At 40.9% G+C, this 13,304-nt stretch overlaps 1 protein-coding gene across 1 annotated transcript; it reads right to left on the bottom strand.

Annotated features, from left to right (window-relative positions):
- Positions 1–778: 778 nt before the first annotated feature.
- On the bottom strand, positions 779–8,529 carry LOC124272608 (testis-specific serine/threonine-protein kinase 4-like). Its single transcript, XM_046707810.1, has 5 exons — positions 7,764–8,529; positions 5,886–6,052; positions 4,384–4,601; positions 1,630–1,681; positions 779–902 (listed from the first exon to the last, which is right to left on the bottom strand). Exons 1-5 carry the CDS (start codon positions 8,448–8,450, stop codon positions 779–781), a joined length of 1,248 nt encoding a protein of 415 aa, XP_046563766.1. The 5' UTR covers positions 8,451–8,529.
- Positions 8,530–13,304: the final 4,775 nt, after the last annotated feature.

Here is a 13,304-nt window from a genome sequence, read left to right as displayed (position 1 = left end):
TGATGAATGCAGACAAAACGTGAACACATGTTAACTTTCATGGAGAGAAATCATCGTTCGTGGACATGCTGAGAAAGCCCCATCTAGGGTCAAAGGTGAAGAGGCATGGTACTCTTCCCTCATTTACCATGCGTACAATAAAGAGCAAACCCGCCAAATTCGAGGTGTTTTGACTCCTCTGCCAAACAGGATGGCATATCGCTGAACAGCCGCCTTTAACGTCCGCCCGATTTAATAAACAACCTCCCCGGAGTCCTAATGAGGTTTCTCGGAATTTCATGACGCTGTAAATCACCGCATGACATTGAACAAACGTTTTACTTCAAAGCGTAGGTAGAATTGCACCATCGCAGGTACCTGAGGGTTTCGCGGTATGAGGATAACGACTTTACCAAACCTCCTCCCATCGTATCAATTATATGACTACTAAGTTCATGTTGGGGAGTTCACCCTCTCCTGCAAAATACATGCACCGAGAAAACCAAGCAGGCTGTACCAGACGCCGCCAAACAGCTCGCTTCAAATGAAACTTTTACGCTCTACTTATGGTTTGATCGCCTCTTCCAGATGTTGAGTCCGCCTAATTCTCCTTAGAGCGACTTCCAGCAGATACGTTGAAACAGGAAGGGAATCTATGACTCCACAAGATTGCATCAAACAAACCTGAACTCCTCAAACGATTCAACAATGAAGACTCCGGGTCTAGATCTTGAAGGATGACTTCAAACTGGAAACGGAATCTAAAAGCAAATCTCCCGTGTGAAGAGTCTTGACTATACTAAGACATCAGCTTAGACTCTCCTTTCACCTTTCGTATGGATACTGAAATGGCGACAATACCACGGAGGGAGTACTTTCCACCATCAACAGCTTGTGCCTTAATCTCTTTGGCTTTTTGCCGCCTGCATTGGGTTGAAGCATGGGTATATTTCTACTCAGAGACCTGTTTACTACCACAACAGGGATTAATCCTCCCCGGTAGCACCAACCACCTAGCGGACTCCAGGAGATACTCACTAAGGTTCTAGACAGCATCCTCAATCCTGATCTCAGGCTATGTAGATCTCGACTCATCGGGAGAGCCAAATGAGAGAGATGCCAGTATCTTCTCTGAGTTTTTCCTATAAAGATTTTGCTATATCAGCTGTAGGCATACCCTCAAGATATACAATGTAGCTGGTGAAAGCAGATACACTTTCCTTCTTGGAAAGCAGCTGTAGCTCCCGCGAACATGGACACAGGATACCTATAGACTTGAACTTTGTCACTTCTGGCGCAACAGAAATAGGACAGATCATCGAGAAGGAGTTAGACATTCCCAAGGCCAGACATGAGGTTCTCTACAGACAGTCAAGTTGTGCTTGGGCACCTCCATAATCATTCCACGGCCCTAAGGCCCATGGCTTAACAGGGTTGACAAGATTGGCGGACTTCATAAACCCCTGGCAGCGGGCATACGTCTCAACTGATATGAACCCAGCTGATGAAGGTACCAGAGGTGTAATTCCAAGCGGAGCATGCAAGGCAGTGCGTAGCAAATGGACCAAAAAGTGTAAAACTGACGAATAACACACTACAGTACTCCACTTGTGCAGCCATAGAGAGGACAAGGAGGTAAAACCGGCTCACTGTGCTCTTTCCACCTCCGCGGAGAAGTTCTCCCTCATGGATCCAGCCCCCGCTAGAGGGCAGCAGCTTCTCTTACCTCAAACATGTTGTAACGATCATTCTCTGCGCCACAGAGTGTCGTGGGTGGTACATGTGTAAACTTCTGGCATATCCCTGGAATCATCAAAGAAACTGAACACACTATTATCTGTCAAGCACAGATGGATAATATGCATGTTTCTAAAATCCAATGCCTCCAAGCTGGCAAGAATCTTCCAAAATCCAGGTCCGGACTCAGGAGCCTTAGTCACCCCAATAATGACGAACATGTTGCTTGCCACGCGCTGGAGGAGGCCGAAATGCTTAAAGATGGACGTTTCAGAGACAACCCTATCATCCTGCCTAAAGGATATCATATGTCACAACCCTCATCATTCGCCACCTTCACCATGCCAACGCCAAACGTTCCTGGCTGTGAAAGTACCTGGTTAGTGGGTAGAACCGGCTTTGGAGGGCGTTTCGGGCTCATAGGCGCAAGAGGCATTTGATAGCCTCTATTGTTCCGCAGAAATGGCTACTACGTAGAAGATCACGTGGAAAACTTGAGTGGCAGAAAATGAGTGGATTTGAATTTTCAAGGTCACAGTGACACTTTGAAGATTTCAGTGTGTTAACCTTCATGTTAAGATGGTCAGCGAGATATCTCAGAACCATTCATTGCACTTTCTTCATATTTGACACCAAGCTTCATCTAGGGAAAGTGCAAGGCCCAGTTGATTTTGGTGACCTTCACATAATTTCATGATAACATGTTAACCTGAATCCACTGGATTTTCTTCATAGACTTTCAAGACTTCCCTTGAATATTTTTCAATAAGCAATTTCTTTAGTACCATTTTTGCATATTTCATACACTATGACATTTATGTCAAGGTCAAAGTCAGTCTTTATTTAGTAGGGCTTTAGCATTGCAGGGAGGGCTAGGCAGTAGGGAAAAATTATGTGGTTCAGGGACTGTGAGACTGACTAACTCTCGCTCTGTATGAGCTGCTGTGGGCCACTTCTAAAGCTCAAGAATTTACAAGCGTTTCATATTTGCGGCCACTAACATCATCAGAAATAGACTACAAAGTATACCTCCACTCCCTGTGTAGGTCTTAGAGCATGTCATTAATTGGACACTTGTTTTGATAAGAGATGTTAAATATATAGAAGTTTGTGCTGCAGTCATTGTATGCAAAATGTTAAAATTTATTACCTCTCCTGAATACTATTCTTGACGCAAATTGTTTTTGAAAAAATGGGGATGATGTGTTGGCTGCCATAAATACTGCTCCTTTATATGGATATGTTGCACACCCTGTTGTAGTTCAATGGCATGTACACCTATTTCTCTTTCTTAAATATATGTCTAAAGCTTAGGTACCAGTTATCATGATTGGCTTAACGCAACACATGAAGTGGGTTGAATAGACTGTTAAAATATTAGTTGTTTTTTTAATGGTACTTCAGCAATTATCGTTAGTAAATGGACTAAAATTTCCAGGCTACTCACTCACTCCTAACATTAGTGTCAAAACAAGGACACATTATGATCCCTGAACATGTTAATTATTGGAATAGGTCGCATCAGGACTACTCATGCCAGTGTAGGAAAGATGTAGAAAATCTAGGCTGTCCACAGGACTGGCAGGTCAAATTTTTTACCAGTCCTGCCAAAATCTGGCCTGTCCTCCAAATATAAATAAAACACCTTCGGCAGTAAATATTCAAAAAGGTTATAATCATTATATATATGTCATTGGTTTGCTAAAATTGACCCGACACGAGGACGGACTAGATATTTTTTTAACCCGTCCTCCACAAAATTCACCCGTCTCGGACGTTGGGACAGGCTATCTTTCCTACACTGCTCATGCTCTTGTTTTTTTAGTTCAAATTGTAATGGAAATATACATTTAAAAAAGAAAAATAATGTAATTCTAAAGTTTTAATTTGATGTCCCATAACAGAAATACTCCACGTGTAATGGATACCAGTGAATATTCTGTATTTTCTTTGTACAGGGTTTCAGGATAATATTTTGACAATGGCATGATTACAGTACAACGACAAAGACTAATGTTGTCAACGTTTTTAAATCCATAACTAATAAATAACCTTTATCAAATTGTATGATATCAATGTTGAAAACTAGTCTGCCAAACTGGATTACATTCCCACCAGGACCACCGTTTGTTTCAATCAATATTCACTAAAAATTACAACTTCCACAATAATTACATCAACAAATATCTTAGAAAATGTTCATTAAGATTTACATTTGTATGTAACAGGGGTATTCAAAGTGTATTTGTAATTACAGACCACCAACAACACTGATTTCATTGTGTTTGATATCCTATGCAACAAATGCAACATGTATTTTATAAAATAACTCTGAATATTCAACAGACAAATAAACTTACAGACAGCAGCTCTTCACTCATTTTTGTGAGCATATCTTCAACCACAAAAAAATAGTTGGACCCATTTCCCCAAATATGAATTCACAGGATTTACAGATTGAACAAACCACTGACCATGTACCAAACAAACCAATCCCACCTTTCCCCAATTTGGTATCAGACATTACACTCTCATCACTGATTATCTGGCCCAGAAACTAAAGCCTAACATCTCTATCCCTCCTTCTCATCATTTCACTTTTCTACCAACTGATACAAAGGAATTAAGTGACACTCTCATCACTGATTGTCCAGCCAGGATTCTGACCTCCAGTCTTCTGCTCTTGAGACAGCATCTGACCCAGTGCCTTGACCTTAGCTACTGTATCAGCTTCTTCTGGTAGTGTGTCTATAGTTGCTGCAGTGGAGCCTCTTGACTCCAGATCAGGCAGTTGTGGAGCAGACGGCAGACTGTGGATATCCTTGTTTGGGCTTGTCTGAGGTTCATCCGGAAGTACACACAGGGTTTTGTACCATGTATCAAACCTGAATATTGAAATAATCTACGAGATTATCCATGTAATCAATCAAACCTAAACAGGGTAAAAAAAATATTTAGCTTTTATTTTCACTAGTCCACAAGACTTCCAACAGAGATGACATCAACATAATTATAACACTAGTAGTCAACAAAGAAATGTCACCAGTTTTCAAGCAGTGAAATAGTGTTATGAAATTGTTCATTAAGTCTTGTGAGTGAGTTGGGTTTTACGCCGCTTTTAGCAATATTCCAGCAATATCACGGTGGGGGACACCATAAATGGGCTTCACACATTGTGCCCATGTGGGGATTCGATCCCAGGTCGAAAAGGCCGACGCTTTTAACCATTAGGCTACCCCACCGCCCCCATTAAGTCTTGTGCCAAAAACTTATGAAACTACAAGCATGAACCTGTCCCACATTTCCAGAAGATTTGGATGTGATTATACAGAGTAGCATTTATTGACCTTACCATGCTAACTCAACAGAACAGAATTTTACTTGGCTTCACCCTAGTGGCTAACACTTCACACTCAAAGTTAGGCTATATACCAGGTATGCAATCTGTTAATGCTGATGTATATGATTGTGAATCCTAGCCATTGAACTCTCTACCTTGCTATATGTCAAGGCTACAGTGGTTCTCTCTGAACCAAATCCTCCACCTTAAGTAATTCAGTCGCATCATCTTTTGTGAGTACATGTACTTGAAACACTGTGGCATCATCCTAGAGTAATTCCTATATAAACAGGACACTGAGTCACCATAGATACCTGGTCCATACAATGATTTCAGCTCAGACACCACTGTTCATAGTTACATCCCTTTGGACGGTCAGGAACCATATGATCATGGGTTCTTTTATAAAATCTGCTAAGCCTACTTTTGTCATGAACTAAAAACTGTAAAGATACAGCGTGAAACTGTGGCAGCTTTAAATATTTCCTAAGCATAACCACCTTCCCAAGTTGATAAATTTTTCAAAGCTCTCTGAACCTCCATATTTTACTGACTGGTTGCAACAAAACAACAATTTGCTTGGCTGACCTTTTTCTTACCTCTATAACATCATGCAATGTCCCGGCAAAATGTTCACTTGTTACATCATTCTACCATCAAAATGTACAATCTACCAGGGTGATGAGAACCAGATACATTCTGGCTTGGAAGCCTTGTTAGCAATGAGAAACAGATTATAATGATATTAAGTTTGTCAGAAATCCAGACAAATGTATGACATCAGCTGTGACATCAGACAGGTGATCCAAGGTTTGCGGACAGTGTTTACCTTATATTCGCTACAGGTATCCGGTCACTGGGCTTGGTCAGCATCTTCAGTATGAGGATGCGACAGTTCTCTGACACTTCTGGCTTGGAGGGGAACATCACCTTTGCCTGTACCTGCCTCAGCAGTTTCTTGTGGTCAGAGTCATCAAATGGCAATCTGCCATAAACCTGGTGCAGATCAAGAAAGGTTTTAAATACTTGGAAAAAAGGGAGCAAGAGGGTGGTTTGGTAAATAGTTAGACCACACTGAGTTCAATTGTATATGGTTTCTGTTGAAAGTCAAAGAAAAGTTCTAAACACTATGAAAACAGAAGCAAGATAACTGTTTAGTAAATAACTAGACCACACTGAGTTCAATCGGTTTCCTTGAAAGTCAAAGAAAAGTTCTAAACACTATGGAAACAGAAGCAAGATAGCTGTTTCGGAAATAATTAGACCACACTGAGTTCAAATGGATTTGGTTTCTGTTGAACATCAAAGTAAGGTTCTAAACACTTGGAAATAAAGAGCAAGATGACTGTTTCGGAAATAATTAGACCACACTGAGTTCAAATGGATTTGGTTTCTGTTGAACATCAAAGTAAGGTTCTAAACACTTGGAAATAAAGAGCAAGATGACTGTTTCGGAAATAATTAGACCACACTGAGTTCAAATGGATTTGGTTTCTGTTGAACATCAAAGAAAGGTTCTAAACACTTGGAAATAAAGAGCAAGATGACTGGTTGATAAATCACCAGACCACATTGAGTATAAATGATTTGTTCTGTTGAAAGTCAAAAAAAGGTTCTAAACACTATGAAAAAATAAGCAAGATGACTAAATAGATTTGGTTTCTGATTGAAGAAAAGTTCTAAACACTATGATAGGATAAAAAGCAGATGATAGACAGCTAAGTTCAAAAGTATCTCTTGAAGCAAAAGGCATACTCAAGATTTTTCAGGTGTTGATGTATTTTCTTCCAATATTTCTTTTACACCTTTTTAAGATTCTGTACCAGTAAACAGTGTAGCACTTATAATGATCTAATTGCTATAACAAACTGTTTTTGGTATATTGTAGTGGTTTATCAAACTATATTGTAACAACTAAACTTGGTGGTCCCTTTGAGTTTGTTACAACCATGGTTGACTGTGTATCATAGTAATAATGAGTACATCGACCTGATGCTCTGTACAGGATTTATCTGGTTCAACCTGTCCCTACTGTTTTCAAATATTGATACAAATTTATGGATATCAATACCACAATATTATTTCACTGCCACCTAAAGGTATACATTTGACACATTACAATGGTTAATATAGATAATAAAACCCCAGAAATTTTGCCAAATTTAATAGATGAGCTTGGTTCATTTTTAGATAAACTACAGGTCTAGGTAGGGTTCTTTAATTTAAACACATACAGATTAACTACTTTTGTTGGGAATCAAGGTATTGAGTCAGTATAAAAATGTTTAACCTTCCAATCAATCACAGCATTCAGCAGTATTCCAGCTGATGCAAAATCTGACATTGGAGACTTTCAAGAGATTGCCATTATGAACATTGATCTGGGAAGTGTGATAGATATTCAGTATTATTCACTAATAGCCAGCTGGAGTGGTATATAGGTTTCCAGCTGTCAAGTCATGATATTGTCGTATTATGTTTTCGGATGGCAGATGCTGTAATGAGTACAGTAGTGTTGACACTTACGAACAATCCGTTGTTTTCTCGATAAACAAGTCCCTAATTTATGAAAGACAACTTTATCGCAATCACAAGCCATCACCGGAATATTTAGAATGTCTTTGTAGCGCAACCCGCCTCCCTTATAGCGACAAAACGCATGGCATCCGAAAACCTACGATACCCATGTCAAATGACTCAGTATTACCATCGTGAAAAGGACGACCCCGATACTCCAGACCTCAGCACAATAAGCGTTGTACGGGGCGCCTTTGAGGATCTCAGGGGGTGCATAAGCATAGCTTCCACAATACGTCTCACTCAGAACAACTTCATTCCCTTTGGTCCGGAACAACCTTTTGGCGAAACCAAAATCTGTAACCTTGAGCTCCAAGTTGTTATCCACCAACAAATTCTCACACTTGAGATCCCTGTGGACTATTCCCTTGCTGTGCATGTAACAGATCCCGTCCAGAAGGTTCCTCATCCACCTCCCTGCCAGTTTCTCCTCAATCACTCTCCTCTTACGGATGTGTTCTAGAAGATCGCCATTTTCAGAGATTTCCATAATGAGGAAAAAACGCGTAGTTGTTTCAATCACTTGATGAAACTTGATAAGATTTGGGTGACGCAATATCCGGACGACTTCAATCTCCCGCGGAAGAAACTTCGTGAGGTAGTCCTCGGGTGCTTTTCTCTTGGATATGATTTTAATGGCGACCTTAGCTTTCTTGTTTACGTCGTAGGCGGCTTTCACACAAGCGTACGAGCCATTTCCCAGTGTTTTGCCTACAATGAGTCCCTGTGCTTCAAGAATCTGGAACCGGCGGCTCGAGCGACTTTCCCCTCGCCTGACCGAGCTGTCATCATTGGCAGGGCCGCCAGCTCCAGACATAATTCGTGCTAGATTATGGTAGTAGCAGGTTCCTGGAACCCATTGCTGCCGGTCTATTCAGTAGCCATGTTGGAGATTACTGTGACGTCACAGGTAAACACGTCACATCCGATGTGACGTCATACCTCATTTCACGTAAGGCATGTGTCAAAATCTAACTATCAAAAGATGTAAGGTTTTTTTTATTTTTGTCTAAACACAACTGATATCCATAGAGGTTTACATCGATATTCAGAGGGCCAGACTTAGGGACCGTTCATACTTTATGGCTGCGCATGATGCAGCCCTGGTAGGGCTTATACAGAATGAGGATGAACAGCATTATAGAGATGATATAAGTGACTTTGTATCATGGTGTGAACATAATTATCTTCAAGTGAATGTGAAGAAAACTAAGGAACTTATTATTGACTTCAGAACTAAGAAGAACACCAAGTTGCCAGTTATAATTAACAATGAACCTGTTGAAACCGTAAATGAATACAAGTATCTTGGTACATATATTGATAAGAAACTGAATTTTAATGTAAACACAGATGCTATATTCAATAAGTGTCAACAAAGGTTACACTTCTTGCGCAAATTGAGATCTTTCAATGTTAATCAATCAACTATGTGTCTTTTCTATCAGTGCTTTATACAGAGCGTTCTGGCTCTTTCTGTACAATGCTGGTATGGAACCTTGTCCCTTAAAAACCAAAAACGTCACACCAGAATAGTTATATTAGCCAGAAAAATTGCATGTGTATCTTTTGCTAACCTAAATGAAATATATGAAGAAAGAGTTCTCAAGTCAGCCTGTAAGATTATATCTGATCCAGATCATCCCATCTACTATGAGTATGCCTTCTGGGCGCCGTTATAATTTACCCCGTTTTGAATCCAGTCGTGCCATGAAATCCTTTGTTCCTGCCAATATTAATCTTTTAAATGATTCCTAGCGTCTGTCTTACCTTGTTAGCGTGTTATATGTGTGTTATTTATTGTATGAACATAATGTAATCATTTTATCACAATGTTTTAGCTCTGTACTTTACACAAGAATTCCCTCACGGGTAATAAAGTATTGTCATTGTCATTGTCATAGGGGTGGGGGTGTGATGATGATTTTAAGGAGAAGCATGTACAATGTGACTGACCGCCCCCAAAATGTAAGTACAAAGTAAGTGACCCCTCCCCCTCCTGCATATCATGTACAAAACTAATGACCCTCCCCTTCCCATATTTTTAAGCAAAATTTTTAAATATTATTATGGACAAAATTGATGACACCCCCTACCTCCCCAGAACAAAATGGGCGAACCACCACCCCATCCCACCCCTAAAATCATCATCAACCCCCTAGCCAGATTAAAGTGATTACTGATTGGTATATTGGTTATTTCTTAGGGTGTGGGGGGATGGGGGGTAAGCCTAAAGGTTAGGCGTTCGATCCTCACGCCGAAGGCGCGGGTTCGATTCCACACGTGGATATAATGTGTAAAATCCATTTCTGGTGTCCCCCGCCGTGGTTATTGCTGGAATATTGCTAAAAGCGACGTAAAACTAAAGTCACTCATTCTTAAATATGACGTAGCCACACGCATTTCGCCCCTTTTCGTAATCTATTCAGTTTGTCCCGGAATAACACGAGTGGTCACGAAAGGGTCACTCGGTGTCTAGTAATAGTATATGTAGCAATTACTCTGGATGTTACCAAAATCCAGAGTAAATATTCTCATACTCATCAGAAGAAATTGCGTAACAGAATCTGCCGTTGTGTGGGATATGATTACGATTTCAGGAACAAGTGTAACCGTGGAAATGTGGAAGAAAGATTGTTCAAAGGTTAAGATTCAGTGATTAAATTCGCTCATTAATTTTAGACTCTTCATCTGTGCGTAATTGTGATTACCATTTTCAGTGACACTTAAGCTAAATTCGTTGTTTGTATAATATAAACCAGATCACCCTGAGCGCTGCGCCTGTAGTTTATTGAAAATAAATCCATCTCACTAAATTACTCTTTGTCAGAACCAATGTAGAATATACAGTTTGGTTTGTTTTATATCTGCTGTCAACCATATTGTTTCTTGTAGCAACCTGGCCTCCATAACCTGGCCACCGCATTCCCCGTATGCCGTAAAAGCACGTGCAGTTCATGCGTGTGACGCGCTCGCGTCTGTATCCCTGTAGTGGTCGGCTGGTAATAAACGACGAAGATTGCTTGATGGTGTGTCCTGTGTTGGCCAAATGACATGAACGAAAACACTACAAATTGATATAAAACAAACAAAACTGTATATTCTACACTTTCCCCCTCTTTACAAAAATGAAATGAAATTAAAGCCATGAATTTGAAATAAAAAAGGAGCATTTAAGGCTTTACCAACAATTTAAAATGAATCAAAAACTTGTTTAAATGTCTTTGTATCCCACTTTTTAACTGTCCTAGATTGACCTATATCTGCAGGTCTCGAGGTCATCATGACACTAGGTTAGTTGGACGTCAGGTCACTTCGCCACCAGTTACGCCGTTCTACTGGAATTTCAATAGGAAAGTCTCTCTGCATGGCTTTCTCCGTTCTCTTGTGGGATATCTTCTCACTGGACTTTCAGACCCAGGTATCCTTTGTGTCATATATGTACGTGTAGTTTGATACAATGCAGACGGCATAGCATCACTTGGAGAACTTGGCGATGTTACCTCACTTGTATCTATACTCGAGTTCACTTCTAACTGTACATCTGGGGTAGAATTTCTCACCTCTGTGCTGATATCTTCAGTCGGAGCTGACATAACAATATCCGACGCACCTGCCAAACTAATTAGCTGATCAACATGGCGCTTCCACACCAGGTCTTCTACTTTAACTCTGTATGTGACAGGACCAAGGGCCTTCAGCACCACACCCTTTATCCACTTTTCAGTACCACCCCTGTAATCTCGCACTATGACCGGGTCACCCACCTGAAAGTGTCTTCAGCACCACACCCTTTATCCACTCTTCAGTACCACCCCTGTAATCTCGCACTATGACCGGAACACCCACCTGAAAGTGTCTTTGACTGGAGATCCCGTTGGATGACACGTTTTTCTGCATGGGTGAGTTGAGGTCTGGTTTGAGCAGATCCATTCGGATTCGAACCCTCCTTCCTAGGAATAACTCAGCAGGAGTAGTCTTCGTTGCTGTGTGAGGGGTTGTTCTGTATGATAACATAAACCTGCACAACTTTTGTTGAAAACTACCACTGTTCGGTTTCATGGCTTTCATCGCAGACTTGAAAGTTCGAACAAATCTTTCTGCCTCACCATTAGAGCTTGGATGGCAGGGTGATGACCGGATGTGCTTCACGCCATCTTTCCTTAGAAATGTAGAATATTCATCAGGGTGAATTGTGGACCATTGTCTGAAACAAGTTGTTCCGGGATACCATAGGATGCAAATAAACGTCTCAAAACTTGAATAGTACTCGCTGTTGATGTCGATTTCATTTGTATCACTTCAGGCCATTTTGATCGAGCATCCACAACAATAAGAAACGTCTCACCCATAAACGGTCCTGCAAAATCAACATGGATACTATGATAGAGATTCGTAGGCCAAATCCAAGGGTTGTCTCTTGTCATCGGCGGTGAAGACTGAACATTTTGACATGATTTACAACTCTTCACAACAGTTTCGATGTCCATGTCCATGTTGGGCCACCAAACATGTAACCTTGCCAGAGGTTTCATCTTCACTATTCCCGGGTGAGCATCATGTAGACTTTCCAAAACGCTGTCTCTGTACTGATCTGGTACAATTACCCTCACTCCCCACAATACACAGCCTTCTTCAGGACTCAGTTCATCCTTCCTGAAATAGGGGACAGGATCTGGAATCTTATCAGCATCTGAAGGCCATCCACTAATGGTGAACTGTTTCACCCTGGATAAGAGTTTATCCTTTGATGTAGCAGCAGCCATTTCCTTCGCTGTGATGGGCAGTTGCTCAAGCTTAGCTGTGTGAACTGCTGTGGCTTCACTGGTCAAGAAGGAATGCATAGTCTGTGGCTGATCAGTGGTTTTCAGAGGAAGTCTTGACAGACAGTCAGCGTTAGCGTTTTGCTTGGTTGTCTTGTATTTGATGTCATAAGTATAAGCAGATAGTTGTATGGCCCATCTCTGGAGTCTAGAAGCAGCAAGCACAGGAATCCCTGTTTTGGGTCCAAAAATGCTGGTCAGAGGCTTGTGATCTGTGTACAGTGTAAAACGTCGCCCGTATAGATATTTATGGAAACGTTGTATGCCAAAGATGATTGACAAAGCCTCCTGTTCAATCTGAGAGTAATTCTTTTCTGCAGAAGTGAGTGTTCTTGAAACATACGCTATGGGACGTTCACCATTGATCGTGACATGTGATATGACAGCTCCAATACCATGACTGGAGGCATCCGTTGCCAACACGAGCGATTTCTTGGGATCATAATGCACAAGTATATCAGATGTTGTCAGGAGGGTACACAGTTTCTGGAACGCAGCTTCACGTTCAATGCTCTAGTCGAAAGCAACCCCCTTTTGCAACAATCTATTCAGAGGAGCAGACAGTGTGGACATGTTTGGAATGAACTTCCTATAGTAGTTCACGCATCCGAGAAAAGACTGCAGCTCTGTTAGATTTGTTGGTTGAGGAGCATCTTTGATAGCTTCAACTTTAGATTTCGTTGGATGAATTCCTTTGCTGTCAACCCGGAAACCAAGGTATTCCATTGACGGTTGTAGAAACGAGCACTTTGATTTGTTCAGCTTGATTCCATGAGAATCCAGTCGTTCAAATACATTGTCAATGTGTTTCAGATGTTGTTTATCATTTAGCCCAGTAACATATAGGT

The sequence above is a fragment of the Haliotis rubra genome, unplaced genomic scaffold, assembly GCF_003918875.1.
Source record: "Haliotis rubra isolate DU_JTF1 unplaced genomic scaffold, ASM391887v1 Scf103, whole genome shotgun sequence".
Taxonomy (NCBI): domain Eukaryota; kingdom Metazoa; phylum Mollusca; class Gastropoda; order Lepetellida; family Haliotidae; genus Haliotis; species Haliotis rubra.
The sequence above is the reverse complement of the archived record's forward strand: the minus strand, read 5'-3'. Positions and strand labels throughout refer to the sequence as shown.